At 41.3% G+C, this 15,534-nt stretch overlaps 1 protein-coding gene across 2 annotated transcripts in view; it reads right to left on the bottom strand.

The window, feature by feature from the left end:
• Positions 1-15,534, bottom strand: part of LOC125123462 (cytochrome P450 20A1) — a 66,523-nt gene that overhangs the window by 13,491 nt on the left and 37,498 nt on the right. For both annotated transcript variants that reach the window (XM_047773282.1, XM_047773281.1), the window contains exons 10-11: positions 11,992-12,103; positions 10,506-10,570 (exon numbers count right to left, since the gene is read on the bottom strand). In XM_047773282.1, coding sequence (XP_047629238.1) covers positions 10,506-10,570; positions 11,992-12,103 — 177 coding nt within the window. The remainder of the gene's footprint in view (positions 1-10,505; positions 10,571-11,991; positions 12,104-15,534) is intronic.

The raw sequence follows: 15,534 nt of genomic DNA, 5'->3' as shown, positions 1-15,534 counted from the left end.
ACCCTGGTTGTTGTTTGGGCTGTGGCTTCTCAGCACTGATGGGTGGGGCCAGATTTTCCCAAAATGGCCACCTCCAGAGAAAGGCACTCTGCTGAATATTCCCAAGAGCTTTGCTTCCAATGTCCTTCCCTCACAACAAGCCACATTCACCCCTGTTTTCCCAGGAGGTCCTCCAAGAACTTGCAGTCAGATTTGACCCAGATACCTACGGAGACTTTGCTTTGCCTTGGACTCAGTGCACGTGAAAGTCCTCTGTTGCTTTGTGTGTGTGCGTTGTGTGTGTGTGTTGTGTGTGTGTGTGTGTGTGTGTGTGTTGCCATTTCTTGGGCCACTCTCACGGCATATGGAGGTTCCCAGGCTAGGGGTCGAATTGGAGCCGTAGGCACCGGCCTATGCCAGAGCCACAGCAACACAGGATCTAAGGTGCCTCTGCAACCTACACCACACCTCACGGCAACACTGGATCCTTAACTTGCTGAGTAAGGCCAGGGATCGAACGTGCAACCTCATGCTTGATAGTCAGATTTGTTAACCACTGCACCATGACAGGAACTCCTGTGTGCGTCTTTTAAGAATGGGGTCTCCGTTCCCCCCAGTCCCCTGGAGCTCCTGTGCACAAGCCCCACTGGCCTTCAATACCAGATGCTCCTGGGGCTCTTCTCACAGTGCCAGATCCCCACATGTGGGAGTTTGATGTGGGGCTCAGAATTCTCTCTCCTGTAGGTGAGTCTCTGTGAACCAGCTAGTTTCCAGTCTGTGGGGCTTCCCACTGGGGAGTACAGGGTTGCTTATCATGTATCGCCCTCCTACCTCTTGATGTGGCCTCCTCTTTGTCTTCCAGAGTAGGATATCTTTTTGAAGGTTTCTCTGGGCCATTTGGTTGAAGATTGCTCAGCATGTAGTTATAAATGGTGAGCCTTGTCATTTTGAAATTTTTGTTTCCTGTTCCTGTCTTGTCTTTTTGCCTAGAGAAGTTCCTTTAGGATTTGTTGTAAGGCTGGTTTAATGTTGCTGAATTCTCTTAGCTTTTGCTTATCTGTGAAGGTTTTGATTTCTCCTTCAAGTCTGAATGAGAGCCTTGCTGGGTAAAGTAATCTTGGTTGGAGCTTTTTTCCCCTTCATCACAGTAGGTATATCATGCCCTCCCTTCTGGCCTGCAGAGTTTCTGCTGAAAAATCTGCCGATAACCTTATTGGGGTTCCCTTGTATGTTACTTGTTTCTTTTCCCCAGCTGCTTTCAAGATTTTCTCTTTGTCTTTAATTTTGGTCAGTTTGATTAGTATGTGTCTCGGTGTATTCCTCCTTGGGTTTATTTATATGGTACTCATTGTGCTTCCTGGATTTGGGTGAGTGGTTCCTTTCCCATGTTAGGGAAGTTTTCAGTTGTTATCTCTTGGAATATTTTTTCTGTCCCCTTCTCCCTCTCTTCTCCTTCTGGCACCCCTATAATACAGATGTTGGTGTGTTTCACGTTGTCCCCGAGTTCTCTGAGACTCTCTTCATTTGTTTTCAATCTTTTCTCTCTTTTCTATTCTGCATCCGTAATTTCCACTAATCTGTCCTCCACCTTGCTTATTTGTTCTTTCTGCCTCCTGTATTCTGCTGTTGGCTGCTTCTAGTGAATTTTTTATTTCAGTGATTGTATTTTGCATCTCTTCTTGTTTAAGTTTTATATCTTGTATCTCTTTGGTCAGTGTTTCCTGTAAGTTATCCATCTTTGCCTCCAGTGTATTTCCAATGTTTTGCATCATTTTCAGCATCAACAGTCTAAAGTCTTTTTCCTGGAGGCTGAGAATCCCCTCATCACTTGGCTGTTTTTCTGGGTTTTTTTCTTTCTCCTCCTCTGAGTTATAGTTCTCGGTCTTCATTTTTATAGGTTTTTGGTGTGGTGACCTTTTTATAGATAATAGGTTTGTAGCCCTCTTACTTCTGTTCTCTGCCCCCCTTGTGGCTGAAGTTGGTATGCGGGCTTGCTGCAGGCTTCCTGATGGGAGCGGCTGATGCCTGCCCAGTGGTAGGTGGAGCTGATTCCTATCCCTTTGGTAGGTGGGACTTTGTCTCTGGGTGAGATTAGAGGGGGTATGTGCATGGGGGGGGTATCTTTAGGTAGTCTGTTTACTGATGGGTGTGGCTATGATCCCACCCTGGTTGTTGTTTGGGCTGTGGCTTCTCAGCACTGATGGGTGGGGCCAGATTTTCCCAAAATGGCCACCTCCAGAGAAAGGCACTCTGCTGAATATTCCCAAGAGCTTTGCTTCCAATGTCCTTCCCTCACAACAAGCCACATTCACCCCTGTTTTCCCAGGAGGTCCTCCAAGAACTGCAGTCAGATTTGACCCAGATACCTACGGAGACTTTGCTTTGCCCTTGGACTCAGTGCACGTGAAAGTCTCTGTTTGCTTTGTGTGTGTGCGTGTGTGTGTGTGTGTGTGTGTGTGTGTGTGTGTGTGTGTTTGCCATTTCTTGGGCCACTCTCACGGCATATGGAGGTTCCCAGGCTAGGGGTCGAATTGGAGCCGTAGGCACCGGCCTATGCCAGAGCCACAGCAACACAGGATCTAAGGTGCCTCTGCAACCTACACCACACCTCACGGCAACACTGGATCCTTAACTTGCTGAGTAAGGCCAGGGATCGAACGTGCAACCTCATGCTTGATAGTCAGATTTGTTAACCACTGCACCATGACAGGAACTCCTGTGTGCGTCTTTTAAGAATGGGGTCTCCGTTTCCCCCAGTCCCCTGGAGCTCCTGTGCACAAGCCCCACTGGCCTTCAATACCAGATGCTCCTGGGGCTCTTTCTCACAGTGCCAGATCCCCACATGTGGGAGTTTGATGTGGGGCTCAGAATTCTCTCTCCTGTAGGTGAGTCTCTGTGAACCAGCTAGTTTCCAGTCTGTGGGGCTTCCCACTGGGGAGGTACAGGGTTGCTTATATCATGTATCGCCCCTCCTACCTCTTGATGTGGCCTCCTCTTTGTCTTCCAGAGTAGGATATCTTTTTGAAGGTTTCTGGGCCATTTGGTTGAAGATTGCTCAGCATGTAGTTATAAATTTTGTTGTTTTTAGGAGAGAAGTTGAGCTCCACTCCTTCTATTCTGCCATCTTAATCCCATCTCTTATTGTCATTTTCTTAATCATCTGTATGTGTGCAGAATTGTTTCTGGTTGCCGGTGTCTTAATTTCAACTGCATTTTCAATGTTCTGCATTCGTCCTCTCCTCTTCTCATGTTTGCTAGTTTTAATATCATATTTGTCAATGGGTGATTTCCTACTTTTATATTATCTTTGCCATTGCGAGATTTTTCATTTGTAATATTATTTCTAATTGTGGCTTTTCCTTTTCTGCTTAGAGGAATTCCTTTAGTAGTTGATGTAGAACTAATTTAGAGGTGCTAAATTCTCTTAGCTTTTGCTTGTCTGAAAAGCTTTTGCTCTCTCCACCCAATCTGAAATGAGAGCTTTGATGGGTAGATTACTCTTGGTTCTAGGTTCCTCCTCTTCTTCACCTCAAATATATCTTGCCACTCCCTTCTGGCTTGTAGCGTTTCCTCTGAAAAAATAGCTGTTAACCTTATGAGGGTTCCCTTATATATGATTTGTTGCTTTTCCCTTGTAACTTTTAGTATTTTTTCTTTGTATTTAATTTTTGTCAGTTTGATTAATATGTACCTTCCTGTGTTTCTCCTTGGATTTATTTTGTATGGACTTCTCAATGCTTCCTCAACTTGAATGTTTCCTTTCCCATATTAGGCAAGTTTTTTCCTATAATCTCTTCAAATATTTTCTCTGGCCCTTTCTCTCTCTGTTCTCCTTCTGGAACTCCTATGATGTGGATGTTGGTATGTTTAATGTTGTCCCAGAGGTCCTTTAGACTCTCCTCAGTTCTTTTCATTCTTTTTTCTTTATTTTTTTGTGGGGCAGTGATTTTCACCACTCTATCTTCCACCTTATTTGTTCTTCTGCCCCTATTAACCTGCTCTTAGTTCCTTCTAAGTATTTTTCAGTTCAGATATTGTGCTATTCATCTTGTTCTCTAGGTCCTCTAGCTCTTTGTTAAACATTTTTAAGTTCTCAATCTGTGTCTCCATTCTTTTTCCATGATCTTGGATCATCTTTACTATAATTACTCTGAATTCATTTTTGGGTAAACCATCTATCTCCTCATCATTTAGTGGTTTTTGTGTGTTTTTGTCTTGTTCTTTGTCTGAAAGCTACTTTTTTGTTGTGTCATACTGTACACCTTTCTATTTATTGTCCCCTTGACAGTAGGACTGTAGATGCAGTAGCAGGTGCCCAGTCCTTGAGTTCTCAGGGGTGGTAACGGTTCACATGTACCCAGAGCACATGTTGGCAGCAGCAGTATCACACTCCCTCTCCTGGAGCTGGGTGGCTGCTAGAGATGGGGTCTGTGAGGCAGACGGCAGTGATTCACAGTTCACAGAATTGCTTTTGTAGCAGTTGGAGGTAGCAGTGTCTCCCTGCAACCCCACCTGCTACCAGGTAGCTTTCAGGACTATCTCCTGCAGCTTGCAATATCAGCAGTTGCGTCTGCCACGCTTCCTTTGCTGGGAAGGCTGTGGGGAATGTCCTCTCTAGCTGTAAGGGCAGGCGCCACCATTCTGCCTTCATTCCCCTTGCTTGGCCACTCTAGAGATCTTGTTCTCTAAAGCCCCAAGGGTGGGAGGCTTCTCCTTAACTGTTGCTAAGAGACTCTCCCTTTAGCTGCAGGAGATGTACTTCTGGTGGTCCCACACACACACCAGGCTGCTGGTAGGGGTGCTCTCTGTAGCCACTGCAGATTGAATGTGGATTAATGGGCCTACCACAGGTCCCTTGGTGTAGAACGAGTACCACTGACATCAACCCTCACAGGGCCAATGTAGCTTGTGCTCTTCTCCAGCAGGGCAGCCCACAGCTCTGGCAGGGAGCATGCACAGGCAGCCCTTTCTTGGCTTTTCTCAGCACAGATCAGGAACCACTAGTGCAAGCTCCTGCAGGAGCTTGTGCTTTTCTTGGTCAGGGTGCTTACAGCTCCCAACTGGAACAGGCACTGGTGGTCCTCTCTTGCCTCTTTTGGAACCAGTGCCGCCAGCATGAGCCCCTGCAGAGCTACTGGGCGTAGCTGTGGGGCTTGTGTTTTCCCTGGCTGGGCAGATTACTGCTCTCACAGGGAATGGGCACCTCTGGCAGTGGCTCTTCTGGCACAGGTCGGGGGCGGCTAACACAAGGGCCACCGGCAGGAGTCAGGAGCCTGTGTTATTCCCTCAGGTGGTTACTCCACTTGCTCCAAGGACTCTGCAGCCCTCAGGATGGGTCTGCTTCCCAGCTGTTGCTAGGCAGCCACTGATGCCATGTGACTCCCAGAGCTGAAGCAGGAAGTGTCCTGCAGAATGAGGCATGTGCACGCGCATGCCTGTGCTGGAAAAAGGCTGTAGTGGTGGATTCTGCCCCTTCCTTCCAGCACCCTGAAACAACGGCGTCCAGCCTCTAGGCCCAAGTGGGCTGTCTCCACTTAGACACTATCAATTGTGGTCACCCGATACTCTAGTCCCTCCAGGATATTTCTGCATGGCCAATCCCAGTTTGCTCCCACATAGCCAGTCTCAGCTCCCTCTTTGAGTCTGATATCTAAAGGCAGAATTTTAGTTCCCGACACCTTCTGGCACCTGCATATGGTTGCCTGTAGCACTGGCACTGACCCCTTGTGGAGGAATCTTTCCATTTTAACTGCTTTGCACCAATTGTCTAAAGTTCCTCCTCCATTGTGGTTGATTTCCTAGCTGGTAGAGGAACTTCCCAGGGTGCAGGAGCTTTTCCTCTTTGCAGCTCCCTCCTAGGGGTGCAGGTCCCGTTTTGCTTTGTTTTGAGTCTTTTTCTTCTTCTTTCTTTGTCCTATCTGGTTTTGTGGAGTTTTTCTTGCTCCATCATAATCATGAGGTCTTTACTCAGTTTTTAGCTAAGCTTCTACATGAATAGTTCCACACGTAGATGTATTTTCAGTATATTTGTCGGAGTAGTTGAGCCTTACATCCTATTACTCCACCATCATCCTTCTATTTTCTTCTTTTGTTAAAGCATAAATTACCTTTCACTTTTAGACTATACTATATTTACATTACAGTCCATATAAAAATTATATCAAATTTAATCAGCTTTCCCTTTTGAAAACAATTTTGAAAACTGAGACCCTAAATGTTTATTTGGCGATATCTATATGGATCCAGATTAAAAGAGAATCAAACTTGATTCTTTCCAACTATTTTATGAAAGACCTTACAACTTTAAGGATTAAAAATAAAATAAAAATAAAAAACAGATTATTTAATATCAAAAACTGAGGTGTTTTAAAATTTATTTTGTTTTTTAGGGCTGCACCTGTGGCATATGGAAGTTCCCAGGCTGAGGGTCGAATCGGAACTTTAGCTGCAACCCTGTCCCACAGCCACAGCAACATGGGATTCGAGCTGTGTGGTGCAACTATACCACAGCTCAGAGCAACCCTGGATCCTTAACCCACTGAGTGATGCCAGGGATCAAACCTGTATCCTTATGGATACTAGTCAGCTTTGTAACCCACTGAGCCACAATGGGAATTCCTGAGATTTTAAAATTTAAATTTAAAGTTTTTTCAGCTTTACTGAATTATAATTGACAAATAAAATTGTAACATATTTAAAAGTATACAATATGGGGAGTTCCCGTCGTGGCGCAGTGGTTAACGAATCCGACTAGGAACCATGAGGTTGCGGGCTCGATCCCTGCCCTTGCTCAGTGGGTTAACGATCCGGCGTTGCCGTGAGCTGCGGTGTAGGTTGCAGATGCGGCTCAGATCCCGCGTTGCTGTGGCTCTGGCGTAGGCCGGTGGCTACAGCTCCGATTCAACCCCTAGCCTGGGAACCTCCATATGCCGCGGGAGCGGCCCAAGAAATAGCAACAACAACAACAACAAAAGACAAAAAATAAATAAATAAATAAATAAAATAAATAAAGTAATCAGATATTTAAAAAAAAAAAAAAGTATCCAATATGATGGTTTGTTCTTTACTTGGCCATACCCACCGCATGTGGAAGCTCCTAGGCCAGGGATCAAACCCACGCCACAGCAGTGACCCAAGCCACTGCAGTGACAATGCTGGATCCTTAACCCACTGTACCACTAGAGAACTCCTATGATGATGTGCACATATATTAGGAAAGGAATCCCACCCTCAAATTAATTAGCACAACCATTAAATTACAAATAGTAGCATTTTGTGCTTATGTGGTAAGAATACTTAATTTCTACTTGGCAATTTTCAAATGTCAATATGGCATTATCAACCATAATTACCATGTTATATATTAGATCCTCAGACCTTTTTCATCTTATAACCAAAAGTTTGAACCTTTTGCCAAATGCTCCCTATTCCTCATCCTACTATTCCACCTGATGGCAATGTATTTTATTCTATGTCAGAAAGTTTTTTGGGTTTTTGTTGTTGTTATTGTTGTTGTTTTTTGATTCCCCATAAAAATGAGACCATGCAGTATTTTCTTTCTCTGTCTGGCTCCTTTCACTTAGCATAATGCCCTCCATGATGTGAAAATGACAGGATTTCTCTCTCTTTAAAGGCTGAATAGTATTCCATTTAATATCTATTCATATCTTTATCCATTCACCTTTATCCCTCCAACCACTGACAGGTTGTTTCCATACCTGTGAATAATGCTACTATAAACATGTGAATTCAGAAACAATTTTGTCTTCTTTGGACATCTAATTCAGCAGAATGCTTAGGCATAGGGGGTGTTCCTGCACTCATTTAAAAACCATTTCTTGGGAGTTCCCGTCATGGCTCAGTGGTTAACGAATCTGACTAGGAACCTGAGGTTGTGGGTTCAATCCCTGGCCTTGCTCAGTGGATTGAGGATCTGGCGTTGCCGTGAGCTGTGGTGTGGGTTGCAGACGCAGCTCGGATCCTGCGTTGCTGTGGCTCTGGTGTAGGCCAGTGGCTACAGCTCCGATTGGACCCCTAGCCTGAGAACCTCCATATGCCATGGGAGCGGCCCTAGAAAAGGCAAAAAAAAAAAAAAAAAGAACTGTTTCTTAGTTTGCTACAGTCCTGTGGGACTCATGAACGCAGGCCCAGACGACTGTCAGAGGTAGATGTTTGGGGAGCCCATCCCTCAAATGGGAGGCTACTTAAAGTTGAGGCACTAAATGTGTAGTCCAAACCCTTCAATCCTCAGAGAGTAGATGGGAGTTGGGGGTTCCTTCCTGATTGTATGGCACTGTGCTGGGGGTATGTCTCAGCCTTTCCTACCTCTCTCACTGTGGGTATTTCCTCATTTGCTCAATGTATAGGAGTCACTCAGCTAGTTTCTGGATTTTTCTCAGGGGAAACTGCTCCATGTGTAGCTGTATATTCAGTGTAGCTCACATCTGTATGAGGAGGGAGACTGCTATGTCTCCATCTTGGTCCCAGTCCACAATGAGGTTTCTGATGTCCTTTATTCTTTTCAGTTGAGATTTCTACTCTAGTCTAGTTTTTTTAATAATAATTCATCATTTGGCATAAAGCAATATTTATAGTATCCATTTAAATCATAGAAATTGGCCAAGGGTTTCATCCTCTGAGACACTGCCAATACAATGACAGTTATAATGTATTTCTGTGCATTTATCTCTGTAAATAAATCATATCTAGACATGTTTCTACAGGGAGAATAAAGTAATGTCAGTTACTCAAAAAGAAAACAAAAACCACAATGAAGTACCACCACAAACCTATTAGAAAAACTAAAATTAAAAATAGTAACAGCAGTTATTGATGCTGCTAAAGATGCAGAGAAGCTGAATCTCTCAAACACTATTGGTGAGAATCTGTGAAAAATAGCTTGGCAGTTTCTTGCGAAATCTGATGTGCAATCACACTCTTGGGCATTTATCCAAAGAAATGGAATCCTATATTCACACAAAAACTTGTATATGAATGTTCAAAACAGCTTTATTCATAAAAGCAAAATACCAGAAGCAACCCAAATGCCCTTCAGTAGGTGAAAGTTGAACCAACTCTGTACATCCCTATAACAGAATACTACTCAGCCATAAAAAGACATGCAACAGCCTATGCTGAGCTGAAAAGTATTAAATTTAGTGGACAAAGTCAATCTCTTCATCTTCCTCTGTGCAATAATCATATTTAAACTAATTAATCAACTGTCTCTACAAGGACTCAGTTCTTCTTTTCTTTTTTCTTTTTTTCTTTTTAGGGCCACACCCCCACAGCATGTGGAGGTTCCAAGACTAGGGGTCTAATCAGAGCTACAGCTGCCAGCCTACGCCACAGCTCATAGCAATGCTGGATCCTTAACCCACTGAGCGAGGCCAGGGATCGAACCTGCAACCTCATGGTTCCTAGTCAGATTCGTTTCCGCTGCCCCACAACAGGAACTATCTCAGTTCTATGTACCTTTTTGTTACTATACCTTAGCGTGTCTCAGGGATCATCTCAAGGTGTGATATCAATGAAACTGGATTTTCCACAAGGGCAGGGTGAGGGCTCAATTTAAGAAAGCTTCTCCTTGGCATACAACATGATTACTAACATTTCCTAAACTTGGTTACACTCAATTCCTAAAAATGAGTTCCATGTTTTGGCATATATTCCTTTTAGTATTTTCAATTTGTAACCTAGATTCTCTGACTGTTTTAAGGATAGGAATAGTGTCAAAAGTTCCAGAAAATACCTTACTTTTTTTTGGGGGGGGGGCGCACTCACAGCATATGGAGGTTCCCAGGCTAGGGGTCCAATCAGAGCTACAGGTGCCGGCTTACGCCAGAGCCACAGCAATGCCAGATCCAAGCCACGTCTGCGACCTACACCACAACTCACAGCAACACCAGATCCTTAACCCATTGAGCGAGGCCAGGGATCAAACCCCCAACCTCATGGTTCCTAGTCAGATTCGTTTCCACTGTGCCATAACAGGAACTCCAGATCTTACACTTTTTGCATTACACCTAAAGTTTATCAAAAAGTTGGCATTTTTCCACATGAGAATTTTTTTAAGATTTTGAAGTTCTCAGCTGCCTTAGTCAACTCAATATAAAACCTCTCTCTTGCCAGCATCATACATAACAATATACAAACAACACCTATTTTCTGAATTCAACTTAAGAGCTTAATCATTGAGACCAACAGAAGGAAAACAAAGAAACTGCATATGCAATACCCACTTATCAATAAAAGAACTCCAAAATTCTACCAAAATTAAAGGATAACTGTAGAGATGAGGTAATTAAATAGATTCTTAGATATGGTAATAGCAGAGACTGAGTAGCAGAAAGTTGATGCATGAAAGCAAAAGGAGGCAGCAGAAGACATACAGGGAAGACAAAGGCTCTCTTTTTCTTATACCTTGTTACATATTGAATTTTCTCCTCAAAACTTAGAAAAGGCGTGCAAAACATGCAGACATATAAAAAGCAATAATCACAAAGACAATGAGAGAGATTTCCTACTTGTATGGTGATGACCAAGTACTGGGATCCTGAAGTACCACTCCAAGGGCATATAGGACAAGAGTCTGAAAAAAAATTACTCTAGTTATTCAAGGCCTAACAAAGGCAAATAACACTCAGAAAGCCAACTCATCCTAAATGTTCTTTTAAATAAGGTAATGGAGACAAAATTAAAATACAAAATAAATGAAAGAAGCACAGGCCAGTATTTTGGTGCTTTCATAGCAGGAAAGTGTCCCTCAGCATGTCACAAAATAGCAAAGCCATAAAGGAATAAAAGACTTAACTATATGAAAATTAAAAACCTGTACATAGTAAAAACAAAACACACCATGAAACCAGTAAAAGATTAATAACAGACAGGAAAAAGAATATTTGCCATAAAACTGACAGAATTAATATGCATAATATACCAAAAGACATAAACTCACTAGAAAGAAGATAATTCACAAAAGAGATATGAACTGTTCATATGTGCATGAAAAGCTGTTCAATCTCTCCAATGAGCAGCAGAAAGCAAATTAAAATTATGAGATAATTTTTCACATAAGATTCACAAAATATATAAAAGATTCATAAATCCAGAGGTGGTAGGAATATGGAGAGGTAGAACATTCTCATATACTGTTGTTCAAAATATATAGGGAGTTCCTGACATGGCTCAGTGGTTAACAAACCTGAATAGTATCCACGAGGACAAGGGTTCAATCCCTGCCCTTGCTCAGTGGGTTAAGAATCAGGCATTGCCGTGAGCTGCAGTGTAGGTCATAGACTCGGCTTGGACTCCATGTTGCTGTGGCTGTGGCGTAGGCCAGCAGCTACAGCTCTGATTCAACCCCTAGCCTAGGAACCTCTATATGCCATGGAGCAGTCCTAAAAAGGCAAAAAAAATTGCCTTTACACATATATGTGGTTTGGCCCAAAAACTCCACTTCTAAGTCTCTACCTAATACCAGTACAAGTATACAATTTATAATAATGAAAAAAATCAATGTCCATCTAAATTTCCCTCAATGGGAACTGCTTAAATAAATTATGGTACATTCGCATGATGAGATACCGTATGTCCATTAAAAATAACAAATTGGATCTGTAGTAAATGCCAGTTGCATTAATAATCATGATACACTCAATAAAAGAAGAAAATTAAAAAACAGAGTAATCTTTCACATATAAATTTGTTTTTTAAAAACATAGATACATATGTGTATATGCATACAGAGTGATACACATACACATAAGAAATCTACCAAAAACACACACTAAACTATTAATGGTATTAGCGGCAGTACCTGTGGAGAAGATAGCCTTTCTTTTATATTTGAACTTTAAAACAGGCATATGTAATTTTGTCATTTAAAATAATTGTGTTGATTTAATAATATGTAGCATTTATTACACACTTTAAAAAATAAAACTTAAAACTACACAATAAAAGAGTTAAAAAGAATAACTAAATAAGTTAAGGATACCAAATGATTCCTACCTCCTTAGGAATAATAAATGTGTCAATCTTTCCTTCAATATCTTGAAGCCGGGCAGAGACCGGGGTCAGTTTGGCAGCCCGAACAGTTTCACAAAGCACTTGCCGACAATATCTATTTAAAAAAAAAATTTTTTTGGTGGGTATTGTGGGAGAGGCAGTTTGAAATGTATATATGTGTGTGTGTGTGTACATATATATATATATATATATATATATATATATATTTTTTTTTTTTGCTTTTTAGGTCCGCACCTGCAGCATATGAAGGTCCCCAGACTAGGGGTCAAATAAGAGCTACAGCTGCTGGCCTACACCACAGCCACAGCAATGCCAGATCTCAGCCGGGTCTGTGACCTACACCACAGCTCACAGCAACAGGGAGTCCTTAACCCACTGAGCAAGGCCAGGGATCGAACTTGCGTCCTCATGGATCCTAGTCAGATTCGTTTCTGCTGTGCTATGATGGGAACTACTATATACATTTTATTTTTTTTAATTTTTTAATTTTTTTTGTCTTTTTGCCATTTCTTGGGCCGCTCCCGCGGCATATGGAGGTTCCCAGGCTAGGGGTCGAATCGGAGCTGTAGCCACCAGCCTACGCCAGAGCCACAGCAACGCAGGATCCAAGCTGCATCTGCAACCTACACCACAGCTCAGGGCAACGCCAGATCGTTAACCCACTGAGCAAGGGCAGGGACCGAACCCGCAACCTCATGGTTCCTAGTCAGATTCGTTAACCACTGCGCCACGACGGGAACTCCTGATGTATACATTTTAAAATGTCATTCAACAATTCATAACCTTCCTAATTTGAAATAGCCATATCGTAATTTTTATTTGCTTAAAATACATTATATTTTAGAGGTATATAAAGTCCAGGTGAGTAAAGAATTGAATAAAAATAACTTTATCAGAAAAAAAACTCAAAGCAGTATTTTTTACAATTTTTAATAAAGGATTAAATAAAAACTTTGATAAAAGACTTTTCTACTTAAAAATGATAAAAATATTTAAACAATGATGGGATCCATAAGGAAAAATACAAATAATCTATGGAAATTTTTTTTACACACTTGCAATCCCATAAGTAAAATTAAAAGACAGGTAGGAAAACTATCTACAGTAAATATATCCTTAATTCATCAAAGCTCTTTAAAAGTTCATAATTAAAGTGATCAAACACCCCTACAGAAATATGGACAGAAAAATACAAAAAAGCAATTGACAAAAAAAAAAAAAAAAAAAAAACAGGAGTTCCCATCATGGCTTAGTGGTAACAAATTCAACTAGTATCCATGAGGATGCAGGTTCAATCTCTTGCCCCACCCAGTGCATTAAGGATCCGGCATTGCCCTGAGCTGTGGTGTAGGTTGCAGATGCAGCTTGGATCTGGTGTTGCTGTGGCTACAAGTCCGATTTGACCCCTAGCCTGGAAATTTCCGTATGCCATGGGTACGGCCCTAAAAAGCTAAAAAAAAAAAAAAAGGCCTGAAAACATAAGAAATGATACTCAATCTCATCAACAATGAAAAAATTGCCAAAGTAATTTTTTTATTTTTTTACTTTCCAGATTAGATGAACAAGAGTAGTGTCAGAGAAAATACTAATAATAAAAAGAAGGGAAAAGACATTCATATTCAGTTGCTGGAAGAATATACTGGTACAAACTTTCTGAAAGAGATCTTAGCAATATGTATGAAAATATATAAAGTGTGCATCATAATGAGAACAGAAGCAGCTAAAATGTACTGACATCTTGCTTTGAGTCAGTTCTATTAAATACTTTCTATGCAGTAATTCATTTAATTCTTATAAGAAACTCATGGGTGCTATTGTTTTTTAATTTTACAGATTTAAAAAATGAGGCAATTATTTAAGATCGCACATCAGGTAAATGGTACTGATAGGATTCAAACCCTAGTCTGTTACTCCATAGTCCCTAATCATAAACAATACACTACTGCATATAACCTTAAATGATAATCTCATTTCTTGGATCTTATTAATAGAAATAATTGGAACTATTAGCAAAGATGTAAGCACAGGAACGTTGATTATAATTTCTAAAAACAACAAAAACAAAAGAGGAAAACCTCCTTTCCTCTTTGAACAAGTATTTTGTGGGTACCTACTACATTAGAAGCACTGGATTAGATACTGAGCTACAACAGTGAACAAGACAGATACCCTCAAAGAATATATATATACACACACACCCTCAAAGAATATATATATATACACACACACAAAGAAAAAGTTCTAGAAAAACAGTAAAGATAGTTAACAACTATTATCTCTTTTTTCTTTAAACTGTATCCACAGAATGCAGAAGTTCCTGGGCCAGGCAGGGATCAAACCCTCACCACAGCAGCAACTCAAGCCACAACAGTGACAATGCCAGATCCTTAACCCACTGTGCCACCAGCGAATTCCACAGCTGCTACTTCAAAAATCTCTTCAAGTATTACTTATACATGGAACAGTTCTCAGAGCTTTCTGAGATGCTCTTTCTGTGTCATAATCCTCACATTTGGCTCAAATAAAATTTTCCAATTCTTTCTTTTTTTAAAAAAAAAAGTATTACTTATTTATTAAAAAATTTATCTCAAGTTCTCACTGTGGTGCAATGGGTTAACGATCTGGCCTGTCCCTGTGACGTTGCCAATTTGATCTCCAGCCTGGAGTAGTGGGGTAAGGATCTGGTGTTGCCACAGCTGTGGCATAGTCACACATGGGGCTCAGATTTGATCCCTGGCCTGGGGACTTTCATCTGCCACAGGTGCAGCCAAAAAAGAAAACAAACATACTCTCCTCGTGTCACTTTATAGTTGAGCCCCTCCCTATTCCTGCCTCATTGAACTGCTTCCTATCAAAATAATTTCCTTTGCTAGGATTTCCCCTAAATGAAACAGTCTTTGTATTTGTTTGTTTGTTTGTTTTACTTAGCATAATGAGATTTATCTGTGTTGTATGTACTGATATTGTGTTACTTTTTATTACGTGGTAATATTCCATGGTATAGATATAACACAATTTGTTTATTCACCAGCTGATGAACATTTGGACTGCTTCCAGTTTTCTATTACAGTGCTATGAATGTTTGCATACAGGTCTATGAGTGGAGATAACTTTCATTTCTCTTGGGTAGATATGCAGGAGAACTGCTAGGTCATATGGTATGTTTAACTTTACCAAGATCCTGACACAATGTTTTCTAACAGGGCTGTACCATTTTGCATTCCCACCAACAAGGTACAGAATGTTCCACTTACCAGACATCACTGATACTTTTTATACAGGCTCATGTAAACGTTTCCCAGAACTACCTTATGATTTTAAAAAGCAAATTATCTGTTAAAATCTGCATGTAATTTTTTTTTTCTATCTTTTTTTTCAGGGCCGCACCCACAGCATATGGAAGTTCCCAGGTTAGGGGTTGAATCGGAGCTACAGCCACCGGCCTATGCCACAGCCATAGCAATGTGGGGTCTGAGCCACATCTGCGACCCACACCACAGCTCATGGCAATACCAGATCCTTAAC

Source organism: Phacochoerus africanus, chromosome 3, assembly GCF_016906955.1.
Source record: "Phacochoerus africanus isolate WHEZ1 chromosome 3, ROS_Pafr_v1, whole genome shotgun sequence".
In the NCBI taxonomy this organism is placed as follows: domain Eukaryota; kingdom Metazoa; phylum Chordata; class Mammalia; order Artiodactyla; family Suidae; genus Phacochoerus; species Phacochoerus africanus.
Note: the sequence above shows the minus strand (reverse complement) of the source record. Positions and strands in the feature narration are given on the sequence as shown.